At 41.1% G+C, this 16,609-nt stretch overlaps 1 protein-coding gene across 2 annotated transcripts in view; it reads right to left on the bottom strand.

Annotated features, from left to right (window-relative positions):
- NUDCD1 (NudC domain containing 1) overlaps positions 1–16,609 on the bottom strand; it is a 149,799-nt gene that overhangs the window by 127,536 nt on the left and 5,654 nt on the right. For both annotated transcript variants that reach the window (XM_073330307.1, XM_073330308.1), the window contains exon 2: positions 8,513–8,667. In XM_073330307.1, the coding sequence (XP_073186408.1) occupies positions 8,513–8,667 (155 nt within the window). The remainder of the gene's footprint in view (positions 1–8,512; positions 8,668–16,609) is intronic.

Here is a 16,609-nt window from a genome sequence, read left to right as displayed (position 1 = left end):
TGTTGGAAAGAGAGAGAAAAGAAAAATGAAATTCAGGGTTATGTTCCATCAACCACATTTCAGCCACTTCCAGTACTGCCAATCTCAAGTGTTCGAACAACATGAGTTAAGACCTTCCCCCCAGCAAAAAAAAAAAAAAAAAAAAAAAAAATCACAAGACTTAATCATGAGCTTTCTGAAAAATAATAAATTTGGGATTTGTCTTCTGATTTTTGAGCCTTTAAGCTAAACTTGGTCACATCTTCCAGCTTTTCTCCACATCTATGGGGACTAGAAACTTACTTTTAAAAAAAAAAAAAAATCATAGAATTGAAGCACTGGAAGGGACCTTAAGAGGTCTTCTAGTCCAGTCCCCTGCACTCATGGCAAGACTAAGTATTATCTAGACCATCCATGACCATCCTTGTCTAACCTGCTCTTAAATATATCCAATGAGAGATTCCACAACCTCCCTAGGCAATTATTCCAGAGATTACTAGACTGGCAGTCAAGAAGTTTTTGTCCAACCTAAACTGCCCTTGCTGCAATTTAAGCCATTGCTTCTTATCTTATCCTCAGAGGTTAAAGAAAAAAATTTCTCCCTCCTCCTTGTAGCAACCTTTTATGTACCTGAAAACTGGTTTTATCATGTCCCCCCTCAATCTTCTCCAGACTAAACAAACCCAATGTTTTCATTCTCTAGACTTTTAATAATTTTTGTTGCTTTTCTCTGGACTCTCTCCAATTTGTCCACATTTCTTGAAACGTGGTGCCCAGAACTGGACACGATACTCCAGGTGAGGCCTAATCAGCACAGAGTGGAAGAATTACTTCTTGTGTCTTGCTTACTACACTCCTGCTAATTCTGAGATGTATGATGTTCACTTTTTTTTGGAAGTGTTACACTGTTGACTCATTTAGCTTGTGATCCACTATGACCCCCAGATCCCTTTCCACAAAACTCCTTCCTAGGCAGTCATTTCCCATTTTGTATGTGTGCAACGGATTGTTCCTTCCTAAGTGGAGAACTTTGCATTTGTCCTTATCGAATTTCATCCTATTTATTTCAGACCCTTTCTCCAGCTTGTCAGATCTTTTTGAATTATAATCCTATCCTCCAAAGCACTTGCAACTCCTCCCATCTTGGTATCATCTGCAAACTTTATAAGTGTACTCTCTATGCCATTATCTAAATCATTGGTGAAGATATGATACTGAACAGAACCAGACCCAGAACTGATCCCTGCGGGATCTCATTTGATCAGCTTGACTGTGAACCACAGTCACTTCCAGCTTGACTGTGAACCACTGATAACTACTCTCTAGGAACATTTTTCCAACCAGTTATGCATCAACCTTATAGTAGCTCCAGCTAGATTGTATTTCCCTAGTTTGTTTATGAGAGTCAAGATTCTCATGTAATGCCATCTTCAGGAGCTGGGCCTCAAGAAAAATACAGTAAATACTGCAAGATTCTCAGTAAAATCATGAGACTTGACAATACTGCTCTTCTTCCTGTTCTGGTCCACCTATGACCTGTGTATTTGGGATCAGTCTTGTTGGATAAAGGCTTATTTACAGTGCATTAGTAAGCGACAACTGGGGTGTAAATTCCAGTGTGCACCATCTTTTTGCACGCTAATTGTCTGTGTGAACCCTGTTAAACCCTGTGAACACTAGAAGTTCTTTAGTGAGTGCTGATATAGTCTCACATAAATAGTTAGTACACTACACACTGGCGTGCACTACAATTTACACCTTAGCTTGTGCATACTAATGCACCGTGTAGACAAGCCCTAAATGATTAAAAAAGATTCCACAGCTTCTCAGATTTTTAGATTTTGTCCTCACGTAGTTCTATATCCTTGCTATTAATTAGATTAAACCAGATTTCCACTGAGACTGGAACAGTAGTGTCTGCTTCTATTCTGTCAAGTGCCTCCCAAGCCTCCTTCAATTGCTTCTGTAAGGGCTTGTCTACATGGGGACAGCCAGGAAAATTAAGACAAATTAACCAGAGGTGTGACATGAAAACACATTAGTTAAAGTACACTAAACCTCTGTGGGCACACTCATTCAGAAGTAGTGTGACCTTAGTTCACTGTAGCTGAAGGAGGATAAAGCTCCAATGAAAAACACCTGTTCTTCAGTAAGTGTTCTTGGAGATGCAATGCAGATTTGTTTTCCACTCAGGTGTGAGGACACCTAGTGTACCAACAGCCAGAAACACTTCCTCTCCCCCCCCCCCCCCCCCACACACACAGAGCAAAACCCAGTAGGGTGGCATTGATGCCCTACACCTCCTTGTAACACCTCCCAAGGCTATATAAGGGCAGTGCTTCCCCAGCACCTCTCATTTCTTTCACACCAAAGAGGATGTTCAATACTCCGAGGAAGGGACAGAGCGTGTGTCATGGAATACACATCTACATTCCCACCTTAAAACAACAACAGTTACTGAACAAATAAGTAACCATTTTTTCTTCTTCAAACAGTTGCAGATGTGTATTTTCAAGTGGCTCCAAAGCATTACCACTTGAAGGTGGATTCAGAGTCTAAACAAGAACTGCAATATTGCTATATCAGAGTTCACATCATATCTGGAAGTGGCAGTAACTGCATAATGTCAAGTAACACTATGCACTGAGGACCACATAGCTTTGGTGAAGCCAAGAGCTCAAACAGCAGATCCATAAGCGCCACCAATACAGTGAGGTCCCAAGAGGAGTGTCTTTAATAAATGGATAGAAGTGTGTGACTCCCTTGAGAAACCTAGCCACCGTAGGACTGGAGAATACCAAGCCCTCTTGTGCTGAGGAATGGAGAGCAGAGATTGCAGCAAGGTGCACCCTCAGAGAACTCAATAAAATGCCAGAGCATTTCAAGTGTAAAAGATGCTCTTGCTTTGTATCCCATGAGAAGTGGGCCAAACGGAGAACCTGTCTCACTTGGCCAGGTAAGTATACCATTGTTAATTGCTTTCTGGTGTTGAGTACAATCTTTTGAACTACAAAGAAACAAGCCCACTCCTCCTAATCTAACCATTCATAAGCCATGCTGTGAGGTGGATTCTGCACAAATCTGGATGTAGCATTCGACTGTGTTACTGCGATAGTAGCTCTGGGAGGAGGAGCAGAGGGAGAGGAAGCTGAACAGAGAGACTGAGGAGGTCTGAAAAAACAGTACTGTCTTGGCCAGACCAATCAGGATGAATCTGATATGGTCTTGCCTCAACTTGTGAACAACCTGTGGGATCTGATGGATTGGGGATAACGTACATTAGAACCTGGATTCAGTCCAACATAAAGGCACTGGGAGGGTCACAATCCAGGCTCACTCACCAAGAACAAAAGTGGTGACGTTTCTTGTTTTCTTCTGTAACAAACAAATCAACTTTAGAGATGTTCCACAGGAGAAAAAAGCAGCAAGTCACAGCCCACGTGATGGGCAATATTTGAAGCCCATGGAGTGCTGCTTAACCTACAGTGGTGGGCAGCACAAAACTAACTATGAACTCTAAACCGAATATAATAAACTAACACTACACTACAATGCCTATCTGCTGCTAATTTATACTACTAAGGTCTGAGCCACAAACTATGATGCAGAAGAAAAGCCATGAGGAGAAAACCAACACAGGGAATTCTGATTCAGGCTGCAGATGGTAAGAAGGAGCTGTAGGGAGAGGGGTCAGGGCAGTGCCAACCTTATATAGCTTTGAGAGGAGCCAAAAGGACTATAGGGCATGCATGCCACCCCAACAGATCCTGTTACAAGAAAAATGTCTCCAGCTCTCTGTGCACTAGGCAATCATACACTTGAGTGGAATACACATCTGCAACCACTCAAAGAACTACTAAAATAAATTTACTTCTGAATAAGACCTGAATAATAAGGTCTACACTACAGGTTAGGTCGACCTAACTCCATACACTACAACATTGATCCTACTGACATAAGTCGCCCCCTAAGCCAATCTAATAACTCCACCTCCGCAAGAGGCATAGCTCTTAGATCAATGTAGTTAGGGTGATACAGTATCTTTGTAGACATTGCATTACCTCCATTGCCTGTTGGCTGTCAGCCCCTGGCAGCGGGGGGAGCCTCCAGCTATGAGCCCTGCGCATGACTCACAGCTCAGGCTGTCAGCCCCCAGCAGCAGGGAGGGCCTCCAGCTGCAAGTCCCGCACAGGGCTCACAGCAGCCTACAATACCCCACACAGTTAAGTTGATCAAGATAAAATATACATTTTACATAAAGTCCTTCTCAACCTCAACGCAAATCTCAACATATGATACTTGGATGCAAATGGAGAAGTACAATACTCTCAAGAGTTCCACTGAATATCACTGAGAAACTGAGGCATCAATCCTCCTAAACCACCATGAAGCTGAATGTGATAGTGGAAGAATTTTTACATTTCCACACTGTGCTTTTGGCCAAGATGATGTTACTTTTCTCTCAACTAGGTTTAAAGAGTGTTCTGAACACCACACTGCAGTTTAGAACAATTGCACATGATCATGATTAGCACTCATCTTTTTCATTTTATGTTTGTCATCTGAAAAAGTGGCAAAGACTTCCTTGTCCTCATCTCTGCAGTTGTGGATGGCATCTTCAGTAAGCTAGTTATAACAATTACTTCCATCACATCTGTTCATGTATGTAAAGCACTTTGATCCTCAGAAGTAGATATCTTGTAGACTCTAGCAGAAGAGAAAGTATTTACTTGTTTTTTTTTTAAATCTGATAAGTAATGAAGGAAGGACACAAGTTCTATCCCCTTGGAAAATGAATCAGGACTTAGAATATATTTATTCATTTCATTTTTTATTTTGATAGATATTGCCACTTAAGTCAATGGCAACACTCCTTAACTACATGATATCAATGAGTATCATGTACAGATATACATTTGATAGATATGAGTGGTGAAGCATGCTCATAGTGAGTGATCTTATTGAAGTTTCTGTATACAAATTCATTTTCATACCTTTAAAAAGTTCTCTCTCCATCTCAAACAAAATAGTCATGAAACAAGTGATTTCTCTGCTTAGAATATGAGGATGTGACAAGTAATCAGACTTTAATAGAATAAAAAAAAAAACAAACTCATGGGAGGATATTAATGAGTCTTTGTGATATTTCCCTAATTGTTGCCAAGGGATTTCTGCAGAGTGAGTTGTAGTATGAAAGAATATCCATATGATTTCAATTAACTGCATATGACAGATGACAACTACTGTCTCTTGTGAAGTAGGGCAATTATGTTCTTGATTAAATGCTCAAAAAATTATAGTTAGAGAGAGTATTTCACTATTTTTAACAAAGGAAAAAGTTAGACTTCAGTATGATGGGATCCATAAAACCCTTCCTTTCTCAGCCCAGCAATACAGTAAAACTACAAATAATTGGCCTTGTTGCAAGCCCACTCTTTACAAAGGCTTCCCTTGGATAGGTTTCTTTCTCCCAGGCATTTCTGCTGGGTATACTGACTGTCCCCTGAGATTTGGCAAAGTCCAAAACACACAGGTAAAGTTTCTGTATCTCCAGGAGAGACTGTCAACTCCTTCTACAGCCTCAATTTATGAGGGGAAAGCAGCTTATAGAGTGTCACTCAAAGCCCTACTATGGGGGTATTTCATGCCTAGTAGCTTTGGGTAAACACTTTTAGCTCAAGAAAGAGGGGAGCACCAACCCATCCACATACTTGAATGCTCCAGTTTCAAGTCCTAAACAGAATGAGCAACCTGGGTTCCCTCCTAACTATGAGCTGCCACTGTGGACCCACTTAATCTCTCAGTGGTGGTTTCTTTCAGCCCATAGATTTGTTTTGCAGTCCAATCACTGAAATGGATTAGCATAGCCATGGAGACTCGCATGCTCAGTCTTAAAGGTTCAGATATCTCATTACTGCCACTAAGTGTAATTGTGGCTTAAATCCATGACAGCAGGGTTAAACCAAGTTCTGTAGAGTTCAGAGATAAGAGTATGAAAAGACTGCATGGTGCTGAAAGCAACTATGCAGAAGATTGTGTATCTAAAAGTGAAGGTGACAAAGCAATATGGAAGTTGTCTAGGCCATTTGAAGGAAGACAGGCGAAATAGGGTATCTGGATAATCTTTTGGCGAGACAGACGATCTCCTTCCTCATCCCCTTTTTTGAGTCACCTAAGGATTCCCCTCCATTTTCGTCTCTAACAATGCCACTCTTCAACCTCATCATTGCAGCCAACTTGCTTTCAATCAAGGTAAATTGGAAAGTATATGTAATCACCACTGATTTTAAACATCTACAAGATTATAATTAAGTGATTAGATATTCCCTCCCACCTCCTAAAATCTTTAACAGCCTTCATTTCAAACTCAAACATAGCCTAGGAAAACCCCCACATTTCAGTAAGGAATGGGATATGAGAAAGGAACAGGAAACGAATAGTGAATGACAAATTTGTATTTTATAGGCTTAATAGTCTCTATAATCCTCAAGCTGTAATGATGTTCCACAATTCCACTGACACGTTATATAACTTTATCACTGTTTTGAAAACAGAATTAGCTGCTGAGTCATTCACTACCAGAGAAAATCTTATCATGTGAATGATCTATCAGTATTTCATTTTGCCTCTTACCGTAAAATGTTAATCAAGAAAATGCATGAGGCACTGCTGTTTAAATTAACTAGATCCAATTATGAACAAAGTGTTTATCTAAACAAAAGAAAATGTTTAAATCCATATTGATAAGTGAAAAGTGTTGAGTCAATCAAAACATAAACTTAACACCAAATCACAAATTTTCAGCCATGTTCTTACATCACACTACCTGTAAAGGTTGTCCAATTAAATATAAGCCTCAATTGTGAGAAATATAGACTTACTTCACAGGGGATGGACATGTCCAAAGCTAAAAATACTAAAATGGCATTTACAAAAGTTAATATCACCAGTAACATGTTCTCCTATTCCCCATGAATCCCAATGTCGGCTTATTACAATTATTGTTAAGTACAACACCAGACGTTTATCAGAAACGCTGTGTCCAGGTAGTATTTCCTCTTGCAGAATTACCTTATAATGGAAATTGCTAAATCCAGATAAAACAGCCTCAAAATATAGCATAGATTCTACTACTGGAGAATGCTGATATAAAACCACAGAACCACCATCTTTTCTGGTTTAGTCTAATTCAGTGTTTTTCAAAGGTCGGGTCGCAACGCAGTACTAGGTCATGGCATGTCAGGCACTGGGTCGCTGTGGTCAGCACTAATCCTTACCTGTTTCGACACCATGCTGCGCCCGCAAGTGGCCAGCAGCGGGTCCAGCAGGGGGGCCCACAGGGCTCTGCACGCTGCCCCCACCCAGAGCACTGGCTCTGCACTCCCAATAGCCAGGAACCAGCCAATGGGAACTGGGGGGGGAGGGGCGCGGCGGCGCCTGCGAGTGAGGGTCGTGTGCCTCCGCCTAGGAGCTGGACCTGCTGTTGGCCACTTCCGGGGCGCAGCATGGTCCGTGGTGCCAGGACAGGTGGGAAGGCTGCCTCTGCACCCCCACTGTGCCGCTGACTGGGAGCCGCCGGAGATAAGTCCGTGCCACAACCCCACGCCCCAATCCCTTGCCCCAGCCCTGAGCCCCCCCCCAAACCTGGAACTCCTTCCTGCACCCCAAGCCCCTCATCCCCAGCCTCACCCCAGAGCCTGCACCCCCAGCCCAGAGCCCTGACCCCCTCATTCCCAGCCCCACCCTGCAGCCCTCACTCCTGCACCCCAACCTTCTGCCCCAGCCCTGAGCCCCTCCCACACCCAAACCTCTCATTCCCAGCTCCGTTGGGTCACGGGCATCAAGAATTTTCTTCAACTGGTCCCCAGAAAAAGAGTTTGAAAACCACTGGTCTAATTTACTCAGATTCCACTGAGTAAACCCAAAGGTCCTTCACCCATCTACTTGGCCCAAATTAAGTTTTTGGTCTGTACATGCCAGAGATGCCCTCATCACTAACTCCCACCCATCACAATCTCTCTCTTCTTATGCTTATACAGTGAAGAGATTTTTCAAATTAAACAAAGAACATGAAGGAGAATTAAGGAGGATCATTTTGCCAACTAGAAAAGGGTGCCCACTCTTTTCTTCCCTTCATCCAGTCACTAGGCACCCTCCTCTTCCCCTTTCAGAATGAAAATAAAGGAGGACCCTTTTCAGAAAAGGAAGAGCTGGGAGAAAACAGCACTGAAACCCATCACTTCCTTGGTTTTTGTTTCAAACCCCACACCCTACCTTGCACCCTTCTCTTTCTCCAAGTCATAGAAAACTACCCATGGTCCCTTCTGATCTTGGTATCTAGTCTGACCTCTCGTATAACAAAAGCCATAGAACTCCCCCTCAACTTCCCTTATAGATTCCCCCCACTCCCCTTCTACACTCTCCTCCCCCTAGATTTTCCCCTCTTCAGTTTTTTGTGCTTGCATATTTCATTTTCTTTTCTCTTGTCCCACCACACCTCTCATTTTTTTTAAAAAAGAAAATATATTCTTACCAGAGTCACTGATAAATTCATAACCCTTCCAAGTTGATCAACATAGTAGACATTATCCTGGTACCAAGAATCAAGGTGTAGGTAATTATACATGCCAAAGGCACGCATGTGGTCCAGGGTATACTGATCATCTCGAAGTTTCACTTCTGCTACAGCTGAAAAATAAAGCCAGAAAGACTTATTTTACTTCTATTTTAACAACTAGAAAATACAGTTAAACATAATTCCTCCCATCCTCAGTCTCTTTAAGCCAGTCTGCATGCAAAAAACTTTCAAATTTGTGCTGAAAGCTTAAGGGTTTTAAAGGCAAACCACCCAACTACAAGGTCAAAAGGCTAATAGTGTAATATCATAGAATATCAGGGTTGGAAGGGACCTCAGGAGGTCATCTAGTCCAACCCCCTTCTCAAAGCAGGACCAATCCCCAACTAAATCATCCCAGCCAGGGCTTTGTCAAGCCTGACCTTAAAAACTTCTAAGGAAGGAGATTCCACCACCTCCTTAGGTAATGCATTCCAGTGCTTCACCACCCTCCTAGGGAAAAAGTTTTTCCTAATATCCAATCTAAACCTCCCCCACTGCAACTTGAGACCATTACTCCTTGTTCTGTCATCTACTACCACTGAGAACAGTCTAGATCCTCTTTGGAACCCCCTTTCAGGTAGTTGAAAGCAGCTATCGAATCCCCCCTCATTCTTCTCTTCTGCAGACTAAACAATCCCCGTTCCCTCAGTCTCTCCTCATAAGTCATGTGTTCCAGTCCCCTAATCATTTTTGTTGCTCTCTGCTGGACGCTTTCCAGTTTTTCCACATCCTTCTTTCCACATCCTTCTTGTAGCGTGGGGCCCAAAACTGGACGCAGCACTCCAGATAAGGCCTCACCAATGTCGAATAGAGGGGAACAATCACGTCCCTCAATCTGCTGGCAATGCCCCTACTTATACAGCCCAAAATGCCATTGGCCTTCTTGGCAACAACGGCACACTGTTGACTCATATCCAGCTTCTCGTCCACTGTAACTCCTAGGTCCTTTTCTGCAGAACTGCTGCCTTGCCATTCGGCCCCTAGTCTGTAGCGGTGCATGGGATTCTTCCGTCCTAAGTGCAGGACTCTGCACATGTCCTTGTTGAACCTCATCAGATTTCTTTTGGACCAATCCTCTAATTTGTCTAGGTCCCTCTGTATCCTACCCTCCAGCATATCACCACTACCATTTGTGACTTGGCTCTACACTGTCCCTCCCCCACACATGCTGAGGAAATCACCATGAAACTTCAGCAGATGAAGCACGTAGGCAGCCGGTGAGAACATCAGTTGTGATAAACTCACTCCAAATCCATTCAAGAGCATACAGGTTTCTGAAAGAAGTACACCACCATAATAAGGAAAGAAAAAAGTGTCTACTCTACCTCCATCACAATTGCAAAACCACAGCCAGCAGGGTTATTCTGCCTGGCAATCTGGACTTCATAATCCAGTCACTGGGTCAAATCACCAGCCACTAAAAGGCAGAAAACTCTGAACCAGAGTTGACCGCATTAGCCACCATGCCACTATTTGATGGTATATGGCCTCAACACACTCACTGAAGCTGAAGGAGTCTACTGAACGTCCCTCTTGGCTAATAAATATCAAACTATTCACGGCTAATGGAAGTTACCAACACCTCCTTCAGAGAAGCAAATCTACCACTCACCTTGAAAAATACCATCATCCATCCAATCCTCAAAACAAACAAACAAAAAAAACCTACCAGAACTCCTCAGTCCTTAAGATCTCTCAGCATTTTTTTCCCTGGGTAGTTTAGCAGGGCCACTTCTCTGGATGAGGTGTTTTAATCTGCCCACTCCTACAAAAGTCATTGATAAAGTAGCAACAAAGAATCACACATCACCATATGACATTAGGTTTCAGACCAGGGCACAGTCTATACCGAGAAAGTTAATGGAAAAAATCCTGTCATATTCTTATATAAAACCTTTATAAAATGACTATGTAAGCATGCCTTTTCATAGCTGTTGATACTTGCAACTTAACAATAGCAACCCCACGGCAGCCCAAATCATGTGGCTTTGCAGAATTGTACAATAGATTTCAGCTTCTCTGCAGTGAATAAGAAGTTACTGTCCCATTCCACAAGCTTGCAGAGGATTTTCTTAAAGTATCAAAAATGGAGAGAGAAAAAAAAAAACATACCAGCGATGATTGGAATCAGTAAGCCTTTATTTTTTGTTCATATTAATTAAGTGCTAACTATTGTAAAATATTCAAAGATAAATTAAAGAGAGCTAGTTCCAAATGGCACTCTAGAAGTGTTTGTGAAATGAAGCTTTATCAAAGAGATGTTATCCTGACCTAATGAGTTTTTAAAAACTGGATATGTTTAGTGAGGGGGAAACAAAAGACTGAAGGAGGACATGATAAATCTTCAGACATGTTAAGGTTGGTTATAAAGAGAACAGTGATTAATAGTTCTCCATGTGCACTGAAGATAGCACAAGAGGTAACCTGCAGCAAGGGAGATGTAGTTTAGGAAAAACTTTCTAACTACAAGGGTAGTTAAGCACCTGAATAAGCTTTCCAGGGAGGTTGTGGAATCCCAGTCACTGGAGATTTTCATGAATAGGGTAGACAAACACCTGTCAGAGATGGTCTAGGTATATTTGGTCCTGCCTAAGTGTGGGGATGGTCTGGATGACCTCTCAAGGATCCTTCCAGCCCTATATGGCTATGATCCCCAAAATGAAAGACCAGAGAACAGGGTGAGTATATTGTAATTATTTAAAAACTAACAGGAAAGATCGTCCAAGACAATTCTTTCAGTGGAACCAAAGAATTGGAACATCTGCTCCATGTACTGATATATTAACAAAACTAATCTTTTTGGCATAGTACAATTCCTATACTGAAGCATTTTCACCTAGAAAGCAATAGATATTGTCTCACTTGATAACAAGCTTTTCAAACACAACAATGGGAGCTGCGGATTCAGTGCAGCACGCAAAGCCACCTAGCCATGCCTCCACCCAGGAGCAGCAGGGACATGTTGCCGCTTCCAGGGAGCCACGCAGAGCCAGGTAGGGAGCCTGCCTGCCCCACACCAACCGGACTATAACCCAGACTTTTAATGAAGATCCGGAAAGCTCTATAAACCAGCATTTCTGTTGGTAAAGTACTGGATAACACAGCTTTTACTGTAAAACAAAACAAATTTCATCCTTGAAAAAAGTGTATTATTCTCTTGATTAAAATATTAGCGTTTCCACAACACTTTAAATTCCAGAAACATATAAATCAATTTATAAAGAATAGCTTAGGTATTAAAATGAAACAAAAAAACCATGGCAGAAAAGGTCCAGCTATTTAAATGGCCAACTTTTACATTTTTGGGAAGTATTGTTTACAAAGAGGTTTAGAATGGACACTAATGGAAGTGGCAAGGGAAGTATGAAGAAGAGTAGGTGTGAACAGAATGGGGAGGTAGAGCTTAACAGTGATTCATTTTAATTTGTATAGACTAACAGGTTAGTAGTAAACCATTTTTGGGTCCCTTTTATTGCACATTCACTCAGCTATGAAAGAAATTATACAAGAAATTAAACAATATATTTCAGTCCTATTGCGTAAATTTACCGGGGAATGGATTATAAATCACAATTTACAATAAAAATGTCCTAATCAACTTCTATAAACATAGCAGCCTTTCTCCCCCACAAATTACATTTATTTTCCATAGATTAAATACCAATACCATTTTTGCAAGTATAATTGAACAATAAAGCAAGATAGAACATAAAGCTTTTCTCTTCAGACTTACTGCCAGAACACAAAGGACTACTAGGAAAGCTGCAGTAACCCATAGAGACGTAATTATTAATTCACTTCAGTACATTGCTTAAAATGTGTGGTAATTCACATTCTGCTTGTGCACAGTTTCCCAGCACTTAAAACTTATTCTAAATCAAGTTTCATCAAAGTTATCAATTGCACTTATCCTGCTGAGGAGCCATTGCAAGTATGAACTTTCACATTAAAAATGAGGGAAAGACCATCCTTTGAACAGAAGCACCTCTGTAAAACAAGCATCATGTGGTTGGCTGCTTCTCTCACACACACAGCCCAATTTTATTTCTGCGGGATGGGCAGGATGGAAGAAAGGCACACTGGATTAGCAATCGTTCAGCATGTTAGCACCTAGATAGGGGAATAGGAACAACAAGATAAATACCATTAACATTTTGCTTCTGTTAGTCTATCTTGAAAAGGGAGTCTCTGCATAGGGTTGCTCCTTGGGGGGAGGGAACCATATGTTTAACACAGTGAGGGCCTGATCCTTGTTGGACCCTTTGGGCACTACTGTGATACAAATATCAAACTACTACTTATACTGCTGGATGTCTCTGGCATTTGATCATGTTGGCCATCAATACCCCTGTTGTGTCTCAGAGAGAAAGCAGGGATGAACAGAACACTCAGATGGCTCCATCCGTTCCTTTCAGACTGAATCCACAGGGTTGAAGAGCAACTATTCTTCTACGTCTAGAACTTTCACTTGTGGAGTCCTACAAGGCTCAAACCTCTCCTACTCTATTCAACAACTACAAGAAGCTGAAGGGGGAGATTTTGAAATAGCATAAGCAGAAAAGCCAGCAGTACATAGACAACACCCAGCTCTACATTTTGCTAACATCAAATGCTAACAGCATTAACTCCTACTATCTTGATGCTTAAGAGCACCCATATGAGGCTTAGAAGGATTAGATTTTTATCGGTAAATGTCAATTTTACCACACACAAACCAACAAAAAATATTTCCATTGATAATTAAAATTTACAGCTATGCAAAGAAAAATAATTCTTGACAGACTGAAGGATACTTTGTAAATTTTCACATGATGTTGACAATTTGTGCTTTAACAGTTTTAAAGCTTTAACTTTTTGAAACTCAGCATTTACTGTCAGTAAATTGTCTGACCTCTCCCCATATTTTCCCACATCTGTGAAAATTTGAATTGAAAAAAAAATGCTTAAAACCCATAACATTGTACAACTGAAAAATTAAAATCAATAAAAATAGAAAAATGCTTAAAAACAGATATCCACCAAAACTACATGAAAAAATTGAATTCTGCCAATCCTATCAACAGTTGACTAAAACTAAACTGCTGCAGGATGGAGGCTGCATGATGGGGGAAAAGAAGAATTGCAAAGAATTCCCCATATCTATGTTACCCTCCTCCATCATAGTAATTTGCCATTCAGTCATCATGGGTCTTTTTGGACTCCTTGTTACTTTTACATACTAATAGTCAAATTAGACAAATAGTCATGGCTGCTAAAATCTCTAAAACACAACTGGGCAGAAGTCTGTGCATCATACAACAAGATTTAGATTTGGCCATAGCAGTTCACACATTCACAATTTGACTATTGCAATGCATCATGCCTAGGAATAAAGCCACCAATTCTGAAAAAGGTCCACTTGGCTCTAAATTCAGTAATCTGCCTGTTCATCAACAGTGTGCGCTATGAACATTCTGCTCTCTGCACTGCTTCCCTCTAGAATAACGTCATTAAATTCAAGATTTTATGAATTTATGAACATTCAAAGATTTATGAACATTCAAAGTACTCCATGGAACTCTCCCCACCCCCATGCTCCCTTTATGCAACTACAACTTCTATGAAGCTATGCTATATCAACAAGGGTGAGAGTCATGAGAATGGGGGACAGAGCTCTTGCAGCACACAAAAAGATAATATATAGATCTGGAATGACCAATTACTCAAGATACTGGATGGTTTGGACATGTGCTTCAGTGAATGGACTAATCTGTTTAATTTCCCTCCTGAAATAATTTCAGAAAGCACTGAACACTTGAAACTACTTTATATAAAATCTATTAATGGGATCCAGGTATTGTATGAAATTGAGATGTTATTAAACAAGTCCCAAGTGTGGGACTTAAGGTCTCATGTTGTACTTTTTTTAAAATGTCCAAATTAATGGTTATATTAAATAACTGAAATAAGATGCTGGTAAACTACTCCTGGAAGAATATTGCACCACTCCACACATGCAGAATTCATGTCCCCTGCAGATATTTTTTCCTCCATAGAAAATACATTCTGTCAAAGAGGCACTGCAGTTATGCCTTTCACCCGCCAGGGTCTGCTGTGGCACCAGAACTGAGGGCAGCTGGCTCACTGACCAGCAACGGATAGAGAGGAGAGTATGCATTCTTCACAGCACCCTGCCTGCGGAACCAAGTGACGAGGCACAGGATATGGACAGAGCATGGCACATAAGGCTGCTGGGAGTCACAGATGGAGGTTCAGAAGGGCTAGTGGGGGGACAGACTGGGGCAGGGGCTGAATGAATGGGAGTGCAGGGACACATGGGGACAGGGCAGATGTGCCTGACTGAATGGGAGAGACTAAGGGTCAGGCCAGGGTCTGCATGGGGGAGGTCAACTCCCTAACACCCCCCAACACACACATCCCCCCCAAAAAAAACCCTGTTCCATACTTCTCCCACCCACACCCAGCAACATTACTGGTTCACTCCCAGGATCCTTCCCAGCAATTACTTCCCCCTCCCTCAGCTTCTCCATTAACCCAGACTCTCCCAAGCCTTTGCACTTCTTCTGAGAGGTGCAGGAAATCCATTTCTGTATTGTAGTTTAAATGAATTGTTACTCATAGTTCTATATTAATATGCCTAATAAAGAATCTATTTGTCAAAAAACCTTTGCTCTATCTTTTTGGTTGTCTGTATTGTTAGATGTACTTGCTGAGAGATATTTTGAAATAAATTACCAAAATAATTGAAACTGGCATGATTATATTGTGTTATTTTGACAAATATGCAGAATTTTTAATTTTTGGCACAGAATTCCCCCAGGTATAGCAATAATCTGAAGGATACTTATACCAAAAAGTTTTGCTTAAGAAACTCTTCAGCCCTAAGTAAATAAAATGAAGCAGGTTCTACAAATAAAAGAAGCCTGTGCACAAGTGCCATCTGCTGTCATTTTACCAAATGCTTAGGTAGTGTTTATGGGAGAAGGGCCTAAACGATGAGGAAGTTTAGCCCTTTCCTTCTACAGTCCAGAAGGCTCAAGTTTTCCTGGCAGTCCTAAGAGAGATGAAGAGGAAAGCAAAAGAACTGAGGGCAAAAAATAAAAAGGGAGCCAAGAGATTAAAGGAGGTAAATCAGGAGCAGAGGTTAGGCTAAAAGAAAATGACTGAGAATTTAAGCCAGATCAGTCAGAAAAGAAATGTTGTTTCTACAAAAAAAAAAAACTAATTCTGAAGAACAGGAACGCTTCAGGAAACACAGTGTTTGAGTCACTGGTTCAAATCCATCCAGGAAAAAAAAAACCCACAAATAATACTTTTTGTAAAACCTGGGATTTTTTCAGTAAAAATTGGTTTAAACTGAAAGCAAAGGGGCTTAAATGTGAGGAAGCGCCTCCAGGACACTCAAACCAGCATCTTCATCAGCCCTAGTACTGTAGTGTGTTTTTGTTTGCCTTTTAAGAAGTGTGTCAAGAACTTTCAGAAGGAAAGAGGCCTCCTTACCCACCTTTGAAAGTTTTGGTATTTGTTTTTTGGGTTTTTTTAATTGATACTAACTATTTTTCTGTAGTGATAGGGCATTGTCCCACAAGTGATTTTTTTAATATGAAATCTGATAAAGGTCTGTCACCATAAGCATTGTCCAATGAACCAGCAGCAGCAAAGTAACTGTCTCACAAGCTTTTCTAGATGTTTTATTGTCTTCAATACATTCTAGGTTGAAAAACTACTAGTAAACATTTTTAAAACGGTTTATTAACTTGTGTTAATTTTGGACACAAAGTGCTTACTATGCTCCCACATATTGTTATTCTTTGCTTTGCAATGCCACCCTGTGGATGAAACCTAATACTTCATGTATGCTTATCGAAATACTGCACTGGAAAAAGGTCATATCAATTCTCAGCTTGTGTCAATCCGCGTAGCTCTCATTTGTTGTCCAAATATATCAGTTGTATAAGCAGTATACGCCGACTTCTTTGTTTCCGCGCAGGAAAATGACTTGACAGGGAAGCC

Source organism: Lepidochelys kempii, chromosome 2 (assembly GCF_965140265.1).
Source record: "Lepidochelys kempii isolate rLepKem1 chromosome 2, rLepKem1.hap2, whole genome shotgun sequence".
In the NCBI taxonomy this organism is placed as follows: domain Eukaryota; kingdom Metazoa; phylum Chordata; order Testudines; family Cheloniidae; genus Lepidochelys; species Lepidochelys kempii.
This window is presented reverse-complemented; position numbering and strand designations above follow the sequence as displayed.